The sequence below is a fragment of the Pituophis catenifer genome, unplaced genomic scaffold (genome assembly GCF_029215685.1).
Source record: "Pituophis catenifer annectens isolate HBS135680 unplaced genomic scaffold, rPitCat1.0.hap2 SCAF_1, whole genome shotgun sequence".
In the NCBI taxonomy this organism is placed as follows: domain Eukaryota; kingdom Metazoa; phylum Chordata; class Lepidosauria; order Squamata; family Colubridae; genus Pituophis; species Pituophis catenifer.
In genome coordinates, this window is record NW_027256881.1 from 307,752,939 (window position 1) to 307,770,910 (window position 17,972).

Consider the following 17,972-nt stretch of genomic DNA (forward strand, 5'->3'; position numbering starts at 1 on the left):
AGGTTCACCTAATTTTTGCCATTTAAGTATTCCATCAGTCATGAATATTCAGTAGCACATAAATGGGATGTCTGAAAAATATTTCGCAATACCATATCCCCGTTACTAAATCATGCTTTTCTGCTTTTATGACTGCTTTATTAATAACAGGTAACACTATCTTCATTCTGGGAAAAATGTGTCTTCTACAACTTTCTAACATGAAATGAATGTATTTTCTTAAATTAAGGGTACAGGAGCTCGCCTGGAATTCTGTCTCTGTATATTATTTTATTTGGCTTCCTCTAGGTGAGCATTGCTTCTGATCCAGGACGCAGAGTTCAGCATAATACACTGAGTCCATTCCCAAGTCCGTTTCAGAGTCCATTTCGCAGCCCCATGCACAGCCCTTTCCGCAGTCCTTTCAAAAATTTTGGACCCTCTGGAGGAAGGACCATTGACTTTGACTGTGATGATGATGAAATGAATTTGAGTTGTTTCATCCTAATGTTTGATCTCATCTTGAAGCAGGTAATAATATACATCCCGGTATTGTAAATATGGTCAATAATGCAATCCAAATATAACCACATCTTGTTTTGGAACATTTTAAAGAATCTTTTAGTGTTTTATACAAGTGCCAATTTGCAAGCCAGAGATTATTTATATGCATCTAGAAAGACTCCATGGTATACAAACTTTTTGGGGTCAAGAGTTCACTAGGCCTGAGTGAGTTCTCTTGGCCTTTTGGTAAACCCAAGAAACTAAAACCATAACTTTTCCAGCTGATAGGTATCATGGTGCAATAGCCAAGATATTTTAATAAATCAAAATATCACATATTCATGAGTTTCACATATTCTGTGAGTATTTAATTTGGTGGCTAGGTGGAAGGTCTCTGGAGAGCTAGAGAAGGATCATTAATGACCTCTGATCTAATGTTGGAGGGATATGTAGTATAATTGATAAATATTGATTGAAAATTACTGATTTCACACAACACACTGTCCGGAATTTGAATATGGGTCAAAGATTTATATTTAGTTTACTTATTTATTAAGTTTATATGGCATTCATATCACAGTTTGAGGCAACTTTGTTGAGTTGAATCCTATATTCAGCTCAAAATTAAATAAAAACAGTTAATTCTTTGGAGATGCAGTATTCAGGATATAAACAGTAAATTGCTCAATTGACTTTTTCTCTAACAAAACTTCATATACCTTTCTTCATGAATCTTTTAGAAGGACTGTGGATTACTTCAAAGACGTATTTCTAGTTAATGAACTTCAGTTGAATTACCCAAGTCAACATAGATTTACAGACTGAAGCAGTTCTGTTATACAGCAAATCAAATCATGTGGCTAATCATCTCTATCCTTATTTCCTTGTGTACGGTCTGTGTATCTCTGGCAGTGCTAGTCTGATTTTGCTGCTGTGCTAACTAACTTAGCTTGTTGCCTGTAAGGCACAGCCCTGATACAATTGAATTCCATCCAGAAGAGGCCTTGCCTTCCCAGCCTGAAACAAAGGAAACTAAGCTTGGGGGTGAGCCTTCTGAAGAGGAATGAATCTTGCTAGCCAGAAAATATAGCTTTATTGTAACACTGCTAAAGGGGAGGCTCTTAAGAAAGGGGAAGCCAGTGGACATTAATGTCATGTTAAGAAAATGAAGTGGACAAACAAGAACTCTAATAGTTTATAGTTTTTGTTTTTAAACTGGAATATAAATAATTCTTGTTTATAAACTGCATTAGGCAGCAAATGTTCACATTTACAATAGTGATGAAAAAGTAACTTTTCAACCAATCATGTATTTATGATCTTTATAGCATCTCTTTCCCTCTGTCCTGTGTTTACCATTACAGTTAATTAGTACAGTTGTCCTGGCTTGACCCATCACCACCCCAGAGTGGAGATATTGTCTAAAAAGGATTGTCTCTTCCTCAGATGCTTTTCTTTCACTCCCTAAAAAGTGCTAAGGGCAAGTTAACTAGCTCAGCTCTGTATTCTTAATTAGTTGATTGATTAGAACCCAGTTGGCTGGCAGCTGCTGCCTGAAACTGACTAATCAGTTTTACATTAAAGGCAAACACCTGGCACCCGTGCATTCTTTTGAAGTGTAGTCCCTATTGTGTGCCTGCTTACACTCTTTTTATCCCTTCCTCTTCAGTGCATGTAAATACAAATATTCTCTTCTTGCTAATTATCCCAGTGCCAGGTGAGCATCCAAAGGTGGTTGTGGTGGGGCTGTAAAATTTGCCCTTTTAGCCAGCTTCCTCATGAGATGAGTTTCAGAAATCCTGCCATTTGTGCTCACCCAGATTTTTGGAGTGAGATCCTGTTGTTCAGCAATGCTGAAGTAAAATCATAGTTGCAGTCACATGATTTTCTTTCACTTAGCAACAGCTTGCTTAATGACCAAGTTGTTGGTTTGAATTGTGATTGCTTAAACAAGAACTACCTGTAAGACATTTTCTGAACTGATTTACTTATTTTAGATTATTGGCCAAACTATTTAATAATTTTAAATTGTTTTTAACTTTTATACTGTTGGTTTTTTATCTTGGCTGTACACCGCCCTGAGTCCTTCGGGAGAAGGGCGGTATAAAAATTTAATAAAACTGAAACTGAAACTGATTTGACCAGATCATTTGAGTTTTTTCCAGTATAATGGTATAGTGGCTGCTGTCCTGTCTTTTCCTCATCTCTGGAAAAAAAAAAAAGTCCACCTCCTGATAACTTAGCAAACACAACCATGTAGTTTTCTATGGTACAATATATTTTTTCTAGTTTGCAGCCCTGGAATTCCCTACCTATATATTAATAAAACCTGGCTCTATTTGGCATCCAGATCCAGACAAGGATAGCACTAAATGCTGCCAATTGCTGAGAATTCTACCATCCTTACTATTTTCATTTTCTTTCCAGTCTATTAAAGCAGCTTCAACTATTTTGATGCTTTCCTGTTATAATGAATCCTATAAAAAGATTGAAACAAAAATGTCAAAGTAGTTTAATCAGTTTAAAATGGAATCTCAAACTGCAGCTCAAATGGAATCATACCTTGAATTAAATCACAATGATTCATACAGGCTTTATTTCTAATATGGAGATGTCAGTTTTATAATTCTCATCTGTATCATGATTTGTCTTAACATATATGCCAGTTTTTAGAGACGAGTACCACGGCATTCATATGCCAAAAAGTATTACATATACAATCTTCTTCTTAATCTGAATTCAAGTCAGATAGATGGATGTCTGATTAATTTATTCAGCTAGCTAGAACAAGAACAAGAAGAACTGGAACAATAAGAGACAGCGTGATTTTGCTGGAGTTTTTTGTAGTGGGTGGCTATAATAAATCTAATTAATGATAAGGATTGAGATGGATTGGGCCTGGGAAACCTCATGTTCAAATTTCCATTCAACAATAAAACTGGGTGATTTTGAAACAACTATTATGTCTCAGCACAACCTGTCTCACCAGGTTGTTATGAGGATAAAAATCAGGCAGACTTCCCCATGTGCAATATTGTAAACTCACAAAAGAAAGACCAGATATAAAGACAAGACATAAATGTAATAGTAAGGATTGATGACCCATAACCACGCTGAAATCACCATACAACTGGACTATTTATTTGTCAACTTTCTTAAACACCCATCTCCCTCATAGAGGGGTTCAATGTAATGGGGCTGCCTTTGAAAATGATTTTGAAGATACAGTTAGTGCAGAATACAGAAATCATATTCCTAACTGGGAAAACCCATTGTTAAATCCATCTAACAGTCACTGCATTGGCTACTAACAGGTTTATGAGTTCAATTGGAAGCACTATTTTTAACCTATAAAGCTTTATAAGGTATGGCACTGGATTATAACTACCTTACCAAATGTAACACTGCCCATCTGACCCAGTCACCAACTGAGATCTGTTTGAAGGTTCTATGCCCAGGGGAAGTAAGAGAAGTTAGACTGTTAGTGAAACCTATCTGCAGAACATAATATGGGATTGCAACCTTTAGTGCCTCACAAGCAGCTGTTGTGTGAATAGTTGTTTGACAGGAAGAAATTCAACTGAAACTAATTTTCAAAGAGAAAGTTTCAAAGTTTTGTCTGCTTTTCAGCTATTCAAATACATGGAGCTTTTAAGAGCCGGGGTGCTATTGTATATTATTTAGTAGACTAATTACTAGTTACTTTGATTAGGGAGGGCTAGGGTGACTTAAATTTAAATACACACATGGAAGATGATTCAGTGGGGTTTTTTTGTGGCTAATATGGTCTCTCTTTATGTAATCCAGTACACAACGTTATTGTGGAGTAAAACTGGAGGGAAATGTATTATGTATGCTTTCTTGAGCTCCCAGAAAAAAAGATAAGCTACAATTTCAATAATACATTAAAAGCACCTTTAAGAGGGTACTCTTCTTTTTGCCAATGTTTGTATATCAATTATTTTGTTAATGATTCCACCTATAATGTGTTTTTCAGATGGAATTACAAGATGATGGCATTACCTTGGGCTTGGAGAACAGCATTTCCAAAGACATAATTTCTATCATCAACAATGTATTCCAGGCCCCCTGGGGTGGCTCCCATATTTGTCAAAAAGATGAGAAGGCTGTAGAATGTAATTTATGCCAATCTAGTATCCTGTGCTATCAGATGGCTTGTGAACTCTTGGAAAGATTAGCCCCCAAAGAAGAAATCAGACTGGTGGTAAGTAAGTTAAAGAAAGGTTCTGAAAAAGTGCCCAGAAAACAATTCCTATTGTAGTTATATATCTAGGTCAGGGTTGTGTTTGACCTCGGAAGGGCGGGGGCAGGAGAAGCCCAGGGAGTGTGACCATGGTGGGCATGGCTATGGTGGGCATGGGACTTGTGGGGAGGCACCTGTGGTGGCCAAATGCTAAGGCAGGACTTCTCTGAGACCTTCCCTCACTCTCATTATACAGGTAATCCTTGAGTTACAAATGTAATAGAGCCTGCCAATTACATTCATAACCCAAGGATTCATTTGATCGAATCATGTTAAATAAACACGATCACTCCCTTCTTTCCCGAATGCATTTGTTAATCGAATGCATATAAGGTATCTCAGAGTGGGGAAGAGCATGCAGGGCCTAGTGCTGCAGCAGGCCATCCAAGGCCTTCCCCAAACCACTGAGCTACCTCATGCTCTCGTGGGGTCCGCACAATTGCTCCCCCCCCATCCTGCCCCACCGGATCTCCATAGATTGGGCCTGCTTTGCTAGCATTCCAGATTTCACTTACTCCTCTCCATCCCGTTTCCCATGGATTACTTACTTTTTGAAGATCTCCAGAGCTCCAGAAAAGGCTGACCCACTGGCAGAGAAGCCAAAATGTTTTATTCAGATGATGGCAATGCTGTAAGAACATGAAAACTAAGGAAAACATTTTTACCAGCTTCTGAGTAAAAGACTTCGGTTGGGGCCATGTGGCCAGCAGGCCTGCCTGGACTGGGCCACAGCAGTCTCCTGCTTCAGGGATTGAGGCAGCAGCAGCAGCCAATCAATGAGGGGCTTGCTTCCTTTGCCTCATCAAGCTGAACTACAAGCCCCTTGTTGATTGGCTGCCATGCCCCAATCCCTGAAGCTGCTCATTCGAACTAGCCAGTCAGCAGCCCACAATGTCCCTCTTTACCAATGTTAAAATCTGGTCACCTTACTATAACAGGCCCGGGAAGGCCTCTGGAGGCTCCATTTTGACCTGTAACAGGCCTTGGGAGGCTTCCAAAGGTTCCATTTCAGCCTGTAACAGGCCTGGGGAAGCCTCTGGAAGCCCGAATGGAGCCTTGAGGGCCAGGGTGGCCCACAGAGGCTCCATTTCAGCCAGAAATGGGTTTGGGGAGGCCTCTGGAAGCCCCTGCGGCCCATTTTGGCCAGCAGAGTGCTGCAGGAGGCCGTCCAGGCCAAAAACGGGCTGCTGGGGGCTGCTAGCAGAGGCACCATGGGCTGGTGCTTTGCTATTTCCAGGATGGCCCCATGGACCAGATCTAAGCACCCTGCGGGCCGGATCCGGCCTGCGGGCCTTGAGTTTGACACCCTTGAACTAGGTCATGATGGTCATATTTTCCCTTCTGTGTTCCATATGTTGAGTATACAATATGCCATTTGATTTGTGCAAAGATCGTGTAGATAACCAGTGGGTGTATGATCTTTTAAGTTCTCAAGGCCCCAGTCAACAATAACTAGTAGAAATAACAAAGTAGATCAGGGCAGGGTGACGAGGAATAGTCTTGAGAATGTTATCTGGGAGGAGTTTGATGCTGTGACTCCCGATGATGTGGACAGAATTTTGGGGAGACTTAGTGCGGCCACATGTTTACTGGACCCGTGTCCCTCCTGGTTGGTACTGGCCTCCCGGGAGGTTACACGAGGCTGGCTCCAGGGTGTTATCAACGCTTCGTTGAGTGAGGGTTACTTCCCCACAGCCTTGAAAGAGGCGGTGGTGAGGCCTCTCCTCAAGAAGCCGTCCCTGGATCCGGCAATATTGGCCAACTACCGTCCTGTCTCCAACCTTCGCTTCCTGGCGAAGGTTGTTGAGAGTGTGGTCGCGCGACAGTTCCCGCAATTCCTGGAGGAAACATCCTATCTGGATCCGTTCCAGTCTGGTTTCAGGCCTGGGCACAGCACGGAAACGGCATTGGTCGCGTTGGTTGATGATCTCTGGAGGGCTCGGGACAGGGGTTGCTCCTCTGTTCTGGTCCTGTTAGACCTCTCAGCGGCTTTTGATACCATCGACCATGGTATCATGCTGCACCGGTTGGAAGAGTTGGGGGTGGGAGGCACTGTGTTACGGTGGTTCTCCTCCTTTCTCTCCGATCGGTCGCAGTTCGTGTTGGCAGGGGGGCAGAGGTCGACCTCGAGGCCTCTTATATGTGGAGTGCCTCAGGGGTCGGTCCTCTCGCCCCTCCTGTTCAACATTTATGTGAAGCCGCTGGGCGAGATCATCCGTGGCTTTGGGGTGAGATACCATCAGTACGCTGATGATACTCAGCTGTACATCTCCACCCCAGGCCACCCCAACGATGCCCTTGAAGTGATGTCCCAGTGCCTGGAGGCTGTACGGACCTGGATGGGGAGGAACAGGCTCAAGCTCAACCCTTCCAAGACTGAGTGGCTGTGGTTCCCGGCATCCCGATATGGTCAGTTGACTCCATCACTGACTATTGGGGGCGAGTCTTTGGCCCCCACAGAGAGGGCTCGCAATCTGGGAGTCCTCCTGGATACGCAGCTGTCCTTGGAGGAACATCTGACGGCTGTAACCAGGGGGACCTTTTATCAGGTTCGCCTGATCCGCCAGTTGCGGCCCTTTCTTGATCGGGATTCCTTGTGCACAGTCACTCATGCCCTCGTAACCTCTCACCTTGATTACTGCAATGCTCTCTACATGGGGCTCCCCTTGAGGAGCACCCGGAGGCTCCAACTGGTCCAGAACGCAGCAGCGCGGGTAGTGACGGGAGCAGCGTGGTGCTCCCATGTAACACCGCTCCTGCGTGAACTGCACTGGCTCCCGGTGGTCTTCCGGGTGCGCTTCAAGGTGTTGGTTATCACCTTTAAAGCGCTCCATGGCATAGGGCCTAGCTATCTTCGAGACCGCCTGCTGCCACCGACGACCTCCCATCGACCCGTGCGCTCCCACAGAGAGGGCCTCCTCGGGGTGCCATCAGCCAAACAATGCAGGCTGGTGACCCCCAGGGGGAGGGCCTTCTCTGTGGGGGCACCTACCCTCTGGAATCAGTTGCCGCCTGAGATAAGGAGAATCCATGACCTCAGTGCCTTCCGCCGTGCCCTTAAAACTTTCTTTTTTCAACAAGCCGGGCTGGCTTAATTTTCTTTTTAAGGGTTTTTTAATTGTTCTGTTTTGCTTATCGTTTTAATTAATGGGGCCAAATCTATATATATTTTTAAATGTGTTTTAATGTTTGTATTTGATGTTTTTATCTGGCTGTTCACCGCCCTGAGTCCTCAGGGAGAAGGGCGGTATACAAATTCAAAAATAAAATAAAATAAAATAAAATAAAAATAAACTAGAAAAGGGTGTTACTATCACTGTTCAGATGTTGCTACAGTTCCTAAATTTCATTATTATTACTTAGATTGGTAAAGTTTCTGGGAGATGTTGTTCAGGAACACCTGGAGGTTCATAATGTTGTTCAGGAACACCTGGAGGGACTACCTGAGGACTACTCAGGTAGTCCTCAACATACATCTATTTACTTAACAACTGTTTAAAGTTACAGTGAACTCAAAAAAATTACTTACAACCTGTCCTTGAAGTTATATCTTCTGCATCACCCCCATGGTCACATGATCACATTTCAGGCACTTGACAACCGGCTCACATTTATGACTTAGTTGCAGTATCCCACAGTCACATGATTGTATTTTGCAACTTCTTTTCCAGCAAAGAAATGCCTGTTGGATAAACTGGATTTGGATTTATGGCAACGTGATTCACTTATTGACCATGTGATTCACTTAACAACCACAATAAAAATGCCCATAAAAATCAAGTCTGCATATGTGGTGATTTGATTTATGACCACAATGACTTATGACCAAAATTCTGAGTTCAGTTATGGTCATATGTCGAGGACTACAATACCTATAAAGGCAAGGATCTTATTTTTGTTCAAAGATTACAAACAACAATAAAACTAAGTGAAAGTGGGATACTATATAATGATGTTGAAATAAGATAAACAAATTTTACACAATTATTACCAATTGTTTAAAACATGGCTGCTTCTCCTACTCTGACCCTCAGAAGTTTATAAATGTCAACTTTGTGAAGGGTGAGACATAATTCTTGCAGGGCTTACTTTTCTGGTTGATGGTTATAAAAATTATGCAAAGAAACACAAGATAAAATTGAAAGATCTTAGTATCTGTTGATTAGTCCTTTTTGTAAAGTATGTGCAAGAGATGACCAAGTTGAGCCTGAGGGGGAAGGGAGGGTCAGTCAATCATGAGTTCATGTATGCCCACAAGAGATTAAATTCATCCCACCTTGAATTCCTTTCTATTCTTAACTCCCGCAAGTTTCCCTTGACCGTCAGATTCTTATAGAGAGTTTAAATTTCCAATAAATCTTTATATTCATTTGAACTGGCTGAATCTCCAGACTTCCTTGGTGCTTGATAGTATGTTTGCCTTGAAATATATACATGTGGATACGGAACATTATTTGTATTTGATCTTGTGTTTTGAAGGAACCGACAGATAACTTAGAGGACAGTCTTCTTGATTCCAAACCAGAGTTCATTATAGGAACTGAAGGGGATGCAGGAAACAAATCTGCCCCAGAGCATGTAGAAAACCCAGGGAACCATACAGAAACAACAGAAAATACAGGTATTCTTTTTTTAAAGTGTTAAAATTAAAATACTATGATGATTAAAATATAGTCTATAGTTTAAAATTATACATTTAATTTATAGCTTACCACAATCTCATGACTCTCTGTCTCCTTATATATATATATGCCTACATACACCCCGTAAATAATGTAAAGAAAGACATTGCTAATTTGTACTCACTTTCCACTTGTCATTTCTGACACTTTATTTCCCTTCATTCCCTTTAATAAATATTGATATCAACTTGAATTATCCCCAGAGAGGCATCTTGAGATCATTCATTCTAATGGCAGGTTGGCCTCCTATTACCAGTGGTTTACCAGGCACAGAACTGAACTGCCTGCCAGAAAGGTAGGAAATTCCCCTCCAGAAACCAATAACATCCTTTAGGCACCTAGGACAGAGCATGTGATCCAATCCCATTCTCAACATACTGAAAGGTGAAATGAATTGAATTGATTACGCATTGACAACTTAAACATCAGTTAAATGAAATGGAATGCAATTGGACACTCAAAATATACTTCTCACAACACAAAAACAAAGAAGGAATAGTACTGCTTTTATAGGAAGGATATATAGCAAGGACAGTGTTTGAGTATAGTCTAATCTGGGTGTCAGCAACCTGCAGCTCCGGAGCTGCATGCGGCTCTTTGGGCCCTCTGCTGTGGCTCTCTATCGGGTGCCCACCACTGGCTGGCCGCACCCCTCACCCTCCCCTCCCAGTCACTCCTTGCCTAGCCTGAGAAGGTAAGGGTGACGGGGATGGAGAAGCAGCCAGGGCAGAGACAGAGAGATACAGAGAGAGGGGGAGAGAGAGACACACACAGAGAAATAGAGACAGCGAGTGGGAGGGAGAGGGAGGGAGGGAGAGAGAGAGAGATGTCAAAAGGGTTTTGTGGTTCCCGGTATTTTTTTAACAACCAATTCTCTGCCCTAATAACCGGCTGGGTAGGCGTGGCTGGGGGGGTCATGTGACTGGTGGAAGTGAGTGGCATCAAGTTGGCCACGCCCACCCAGGTTTTGTGGCTCCCGGTGTTTTCTTTTCTGTGGGAAACGGGTTCAAATGGCTCCTTGAGTGTTTAAGATTGCAGAACCCTGGTCTAATCATTGGCAGAGCTGTGGTGGTGCAGTGGTTAGAATGCAGTACTGCAGGCTACTTCTGCTGATCACTAGCTGCCAGCAGTTTGGCAGTTTGGGTGTCACAGGCTTAAGGTTGACTCAGCCTTCCATCCTTCTGAGGTCGGTAAAATGAGGACCCAGATTGTTGGGTCTAAGAGTCATGTGATCACCTTTTGCAACCTTTTGACAAGCAAAGTCAATGGGGAATCCAGATTCACTTGATAACCAAGTTACTGTGATTGTTACATGAATGTAACAACCTTAATTAATTCCTAATTAAAAAGAATGAATGTTACTAAAGTGATTCACTTAACAATTATATGTTGTAAAATAGGACAAAGTTCACTTAACAACTGTCTTTCTTAGCAACACAAATATTGGGGTCAATTATAGTCATAACTCAAGGACTACCTATAATCAGAATGATTTCTATGTGTTGTATATGAACTTCATCAGGTTATATTCAAAGAAATCAGATGACTATATTATTGCTAGAGGGAAGTAGAAAATTCAGTTATACAGGAAAGAAATGGCCAGGGGCAGACTGTGGAAGAGATCATGAACTGCTCATATGAAAGCTCCCAATTAAGCTAAAGAAGAAAGCCAACCAGTTTCCATATTATGATCTTGAGCACATATCCACCAGTTTTAAGGAGAACATCAGAAATCACTTTGAAGTTCTGAATCTTGTGTAGAGAATCAAGAGAACTGTAGCATGAAATCAAATGTGTTGTTAAGAATGAATGTGAAAATCAGAAGAATACAGGAATTTATGGAATAGCTATAGAATTATTCCAAGCAACTGAAGAAGAATCTATAAAGATTGTAACCAAACTATACCATCAGATCTAGAGAACATAGCAATAAACAAATTGGAACAGGTCAACCTATATTTCAATACTAAAAAAAGGAGAACCAACACAGTATGTGTTGGTATTATTTCGTATTCTTAATTTCACCATGCTAGCAAATGAATGCTTAAGATCATTCAACACAAATTAGAGCCCTACACAGAGAGGCAGAAGATGCCAGATGTTCCAGCTGGCTTAAGAAATTGCAAATGAACTTCAAGCTTTAGTGATGAAAGTCAAGGAGAGTAGTGAAAAAAATGGGACTATTAAACATATAGAAGACTAAACCAATGACAACAAGTACAGTAATCAGTTTTAAAATGGCAACAAAGATACTGAAACTGTGTATGAGTTCTGCCTTTTATAATCAACTTTCAACAGTAAAGGAAACAGAAGTCAAGAAAATATGCTGTAAACCAGCAATGAAGAACTGGGAAAAATACTTAGATATGCTATGTCTAAACTTACAAAGATCATAATTGTGTAGTTAATGGTTTTCCCAGTTTTACATGATGGAAGCAAAAGTTACACTTTGAAAAAGCAGAATAGAAAGAATATTAACATTTTTAAACTTTAGGTTGAAGAAGGCTCCTTAAAATACCATACTGAAGAAAACAAACAAATGGTTAATTGAACAAATTAACCCAGAATTCTCACTTGAGGCACAAATGACTAGGCTCAAATTATCCTACTTTGGATTTAGGATTAGATTTATATTTATGTGAAGATCTAGTTCTCCGGAGAAGTCTTCTGGGAAAGGTAGTAGCAAAGAGAAGAGGAGGAGGAGGACCAACAGAAAGTAGAAGGACAATTACAGTGGCAATGGATACATCCTACCAGGGGTGAAATCCTACTGGTTCGGACCGGTTCAGGGCAAGAGAAGGCTCCGAGGTGCGCTTGGGCAGTCAAGCCAGAGGGAAACTCAAAGTGTCGGGGGCTTCAGAAGGGCAGAATGTGCTTCAGAATGTGAGGCTCCTGGCTCTAACAGTGAGTGATGTGAGTGACGTCAAGTTGGCCATGCCCACCCAGTCACATGATCACCAAGCCACACCCACAGAACCAGTAGGGAAAATTTTTGGATTTCACCACTGCATCCTACATATAATGCAGATATATAACAGGCATTCAATTTTTAACAAGAAATCAAACTTCTGCTTACAAAATCATACTGATTTTCTTTCAACCAATTCAAAGTCTCAAAATGAGCAAATATCTTTCAGTCCAGGATTTTAAGTTCAAAGTAGTAGATTTTCCCATAAACTGATTCACAAATTTTCACAAACTGATAAGTGTCATGTTTCAGGGTATGATTCAAGATTACATTAACATCTCTCAACCTTTTTTACCTTCACAAACTCACACTAACAATAACGAAAATATTACCTGAAATAGATCTACTATTGAGCAAGTCCCTATTGTAGCAAAATATTAAATCTCCAGGATGAAAATTACAAAATATAACCCTTTTTAAACATCTACTGATGTGAAGTACTATCATCTTAAACTTAGAAGAGATATAAGAGGCAGTATTTATTCTAAATGTCCACAATCTATTTTAGTAATACCTTTCAGTTGTCTATGAAAAGAGTTTATGTATTTAGAATCTTCTAAAACATTTTCCAATAAAACAAATAATTTGAGGTTACTAATGCATCAGGACCAAACTGGATAATCAAAAGATATTTATCTACTTACCTATATGCTGTTCCAGTCCAAGGCCATCCAGTCCAGTCCATAATTTTTCAATAATAAATTTAAAAAGTAATCAGTACAACAAAAATAACAGCAAACCCAATGCCCAAGGAACAACATGAGCCTATATAAATGTGGTTGTCCTTCCTGCTGGGTCACAGCATCCTTTTCTGAATGAATAGGAAAAGTGAATGCTTTTACAAAAATTATCTAGTCCTCAACTTGCAACAGTAATTGAGTCTGGAATTTTGGTTGTTAGTCATTGTGGTCATACAGTTTTGACTAATTTTTTATGATGGTCATTAAACAAAGTATGTGGTTGATAACTGAATCCTTTCCCCCCAGAAACTGAAATAAACACAAGTGCTAAAACATCACAAATTGGGGTCACATGACATGGATTATTCCAAATGGCCATAAAAGTGAGCCAGTTGCTAAGCACCCAAAATGTGCTCATGTAACTCATTTACAGGGATGTACTGTAACTCCAAAAATGGGTTATAAGTAACAATGGGGAAGTCGATTGTAACCTTGTCATTAAGCAACCGGTTGTAAGTTGAGGAATATCTGTATGATCACAAGCCAAAGAAAAAAGAGCATTGTTCCCAAAACAGGCCCTAGGCTGGTGCCAAAGCCAACAAAGACCATCAGACTCGAGGAATGGCGTTTTCAGTTTTTTTTATTGGAGTACTATAGCAAAAAGCTTTCAACAGCTAAAGGAACAGTGATATCTAGTTACTTTTATACAGTTCAAAGCAAGAAAACAAGGAAATGACATGGTTAAAAATTCTCATTGGTTAAATATATATTCTCAAATTGACAGACGATCTAAGGAACCCTTACTTGGCCAGGTACACAATTCTCTAAGCATTTATTCATTAATCACTATCTGCTCCACCGGGCACATAGCACACATGCACACTTCTGTATCACTGTTTCCCAAGATGTCTCCTAAGGAAGTTATCACCCTAAGAATCACTCCTTGGTCCCTTGACACGTTTCTTCTGACTGGTTTCTTCTATTTTATCCTTCTTCTTCATAAATTGCATGTTTATGTTAATAAGATTTCTTATCAAAAGAGGTGTATCTTTTACTATTATGATAAGACAGCGGTTACCAAAGTTTATATATCTATGTGCCATAACTAGCATCCTTCAGTCATGTCCTTTTGAGTTGTAACTTTCTTGTTGCTAAGCAGTTGGTTCCCACCATTTGTTACTAGTCTTGTTACACTCATTGCAGCTGCAACTTTCTGCCTCAGCAATTCCTAATTCCAACCTAAGTCCTTCAAGAGGAGATAATAGTATTCAATAAATGGCAATGTCCTTGAATTTAAAATTTAAACAATAATGTAAACATAATATAATAAAACAGAAAAGAAATAAAAACATCTAATATCATGTGGATTCCTAGATGGAATCTTTCCCCATTTTTATGTGGGGATTTAAAAAAAAAATTAAATGTGAACAAAATAATCTATCATTCTGTTCCCATTCTGATTAATTGATCAGCACCTTCTGGATCAGATAATATTTTCACACCGGGGTCAAGAATGTCTAGAAAAGGGATAACACAAAATCTAAAAATGGTATGAATGGGGGTTTCTGAACTATGCTATACAGTGAATTAGGAGCTGAGTGCAAAAAAAAAAAATGTGGGAATTATAAATGAACGGTTTCAACTTATTTTTCAAAATAACTTTTATGTTAATTTTTAGCACCCATAAAAAATGACACTGAAAGGAAATTTTGTTACCAGCAGCTCCCAGTGACATTGAAACTCATATATACAATATTGCAGGTAAGTTTCACATTTATTTTTATTTCAAAATATCTTTATGAATTTAATAATTTAGAACAGCAAACTCAATAAAGCACCATTTGTGGGACTTGTATGGAATCTTTTAGAACATACAAATCTAAAAAATCTATGCATCAAAAAGTGAAAAATATATAGTGAAGGAAAATCAAACTTATCTAAGTGCTTAGATAAGTTTGATTCTCTTTCACTATATCTACTAAATCAAATTATGTTTTGATTGTTACAATTTTGTTTTAGTTTGTAATTTATTATTTTTCTGTGGAATCCAAGATTAATTTTACCATATTTTATTTACCAAATTTTGCATAGGAAATGGCACGTTTTGAAGAACCAGATATTCTCTTTAACATGCTTAACTGCTTGAAGATTCTTTGTCTTCATGGGGAATGCTTATACATTGCAAGGAAGAACTATCCTCAGTTCCTAGCATATATTCAGGATCACATGCTGATTGCCAGGTATAAGTTTTATCAAGAGGAGGCTTAATAAGTTCATAGGCCAAACAAGTTTTGATGACCATAAATCAATGATTTTATTTTTGGTGCAATCTGGACTGAAATTGTTAAATATATTAAATCAACATATAGGTGGATAAAGGCTGGAGCTATACCCATCAGTAGTCCAAAGTAATGTTTCTCAACCTTGAATTCTGAACGTCAAAGTTCACACATCTTAAAGTTGCCGAAGCTGAGAAACACTGGCCCAACGCATGGTTGAACAACCATATATTCAGACACTTAAGCCTGCTCTGGGATTTCTCTGCTGAATAATTGGGTTTTGTAACCGCCATTTCTATTTTCCATAGTGCTCTAGGGAACTTGATTAAAAGAGCATTGTAGGGAATTAAAAGTTACTTAAGATGCCTGTAATTGGTTATAATAACGCTGTTGATGCCATATAAGCTTAACAGAGCCACTAAAATACAAACAGACTATCAGAGGGCATTTCCCCCAGATATTCCTTCAAATCTGAAGTACAAAATTGTAGACAGGGCAGATTCATTCAGTATCACAGAATTTGAACTAAGAGAATTGAAATCTATTCTACTTTGGAGCCAAAAGTTAAAACAACTTTGAAAGAAATGTAATGATCTACTTTTCCAGAATGTTTGTCTACAATGGCATTGATGCAGATATAAGATCCTATTTGCTGTCTTGCTAGATCTCTTCCACCATAAACAGAAAAAGGGAAAAAGGTTAAGACCAAAAGATGGAACTTATTTCTGCTTCCTAATTAAAAAGTACCATTTCGGCATTAGAGTTGGACCACAGCTAGGGGGAGATTCTTTACCACATCTTTATGGGCACAAAATTATTGATTGCAGAAATCAGTTCTGCTTGATGTAGCAGCAAAAGTATCAAAGCTAGTGTCTATTCATGGAATCATGATCATGTGTTTTGAGTTGCCTCTACTCTCTCATCTGTCCTCAGCTTATGGAGAGTTGTAAAATCCGAGTTCTCCCAGCTTTCTTCACTAGCAGTGCCACTTCTTCTCCATGCTCTTTCATTGCCTCATGGAGCTGATATTTTCTGGACAATCATCAATACCAACTTCAATAGCAAAGATTGGAAAGTTAGATTTGAAGCAGGTATGTCCTTTAACAGATAAAATCTATGGTTCAAAAATGTACACATTTTAAGGAAATCTTCCCTGAAATATTAATGAACTCTCCAGTAAATGATGTTGGTATAAGTAAAAGCACATCTATTTATGTTTGTTTATTTATTTAAAAAAATTTGTATGGCTCTGCATCTTAAACAAATTCTGGGTGGGAGATTCAGATATTTTAGGAGTTCAAGGAGTTCAAGGCCTCCATGGCAACCATTGGCCCGAAGTCCAGTCCAACTCACACAAGTAGCCACATGCTTTTATCTTGGATTAGTTGGCTTGCGATCTGAAATTTTAGTTTCTTGGCATGGTCAGATCACTTTCTAGTCACTATGCAGTCTATTATCTATGAATAGTGAGGGCAATGTAGGATGGACTTCCCTAGGAACTTATGGGTTGTATGGCTTTTCGTAATGATCTGACAGCAATTCTGCTTTACAACTGGTCAACCTCTGGAATGCAGATACAAACATTTTAGATGGTCTTTCATGATTGCACTCTCACCAAAGGTGCCATCACTCAGTTAACATGCTTCTTTATTTGCTGTTTACTTACAGTGGAGAAAGTAGCAGTGTTGTGTAGATTCCTGGATATTCACTCAGTGACCAAAAACCATCTACTGAAATATTCCTTGGCACATGCCTTTTGTTGTTTTCTGACTGCTGTGGAGGATGTGAATCCAGCTGTGGCCACCAGAGCAGGGCTTCTGCTAGATACCATAAAAAGACCAGCCTTGCAGGTATGTTAAACAGTGAAGAAACAAACATGATCCCAGATAATTTGCAGGCTTAAAATTTCTCGGTAGATTTAAAGTTAAATTCCTTTGTGTAACCTCTCAAACTTTATGATGATATTGGTGGTTTCTTTGATAATTTGAAGTAATTGCTGTTATAACTTTTATTCTTCTTTTTAGGGACTATGCCTTTGTCTTGATTTCCAGTTTGACACTGTTGTCAAAGACAGACCCATTATTCTTAGCAAGCTTTTGCTACTACATTTTCTCAAGCAAGATATTCCAGCGTTGAGCTGGGAATTCTTTGTGAATCGGTTTGAGACACTCTCTCTTGAGGCACAACTTCACTTGGATTGCAATAAAGAATTCCCCTTCCCAACAAGTAAGAAAGCTTGGTAGCATGATTTATTTTTTACAATTAGGGTTCTAAACTGTCTCTTCCTTGTTGAAAAAAAAGTGCATATCTACAGTGAATAACCCTTATATTTAAATCTTATATTCCCTTTGTGGAAATAATTCTAGTAATATTTGGCCAGCTACTCCAGTTACTGGTGCGGTACTGATGAGTATGGCACCACACCTTAGGCTGGTAATATAACACAAATAAAATACCTTTACTGCTTCAAAGAATTTATATGAAATAAAAAATAATGGACCTAGTTCAGAAGTAATGATCTTGGCCTGATAAAGTATAGCTTATTAAACCAGGAACCAGAATTTCCCTGTAAACTCCTTCATGATCCTTCTGTTTTTGAGGCCAAATTTAGTGGTA

The 17,972-nt window shown here is 39.4% G+C and overlaps 1 protein-coding gene across 3 annotated transcripts in view; it reads left to right on the forward strand.

Moving 5' to 3' along the window:
- The window catches only part of UNC79 (unc-79 homolog, NALCN channel complex subunit), a 133,323-nt gene that overhangs the window by 43,168 nt on the left and 72,183 nt on the right, over window positions 1-17,972 (forward strand). For all 3 annotated transcript variants that reach the window (XM_070931521.1, XM_070931522.1, XM_070931524.1), the window contains 8 exons: window positions 289-510; window positions 4,481-4,708; window positions 9,227-9,368; window positions 14,756-14,838; window positions 15,169-15,317; window positions 16,290-16,447; window positions 17,025-17,206; window positions 17,381-17,582. In XM_070931521.1, the coding sequence (XP_070787622.1) occupies window positions 289-510; window positions 4,481-4,708; window positions 9,227-9,368; window positions 14,756-14,838; window positions 15,169-15,317; window positions 16,290-16,447; window positions 17,025-17,206; window positions 17,381-17,582 (1,366 nt within the window). The remainder of the gene's footprint in view (window positions 1-288; window positions 511-4,480; window positions 4,709-9,226; window positions 9,369-14,755; window positions 14,839-15,168; window positions 15,318-16,289; window positions 16,448-17,024; window positions 17,207-17,380; window positions 17,583-17,972) is intronic.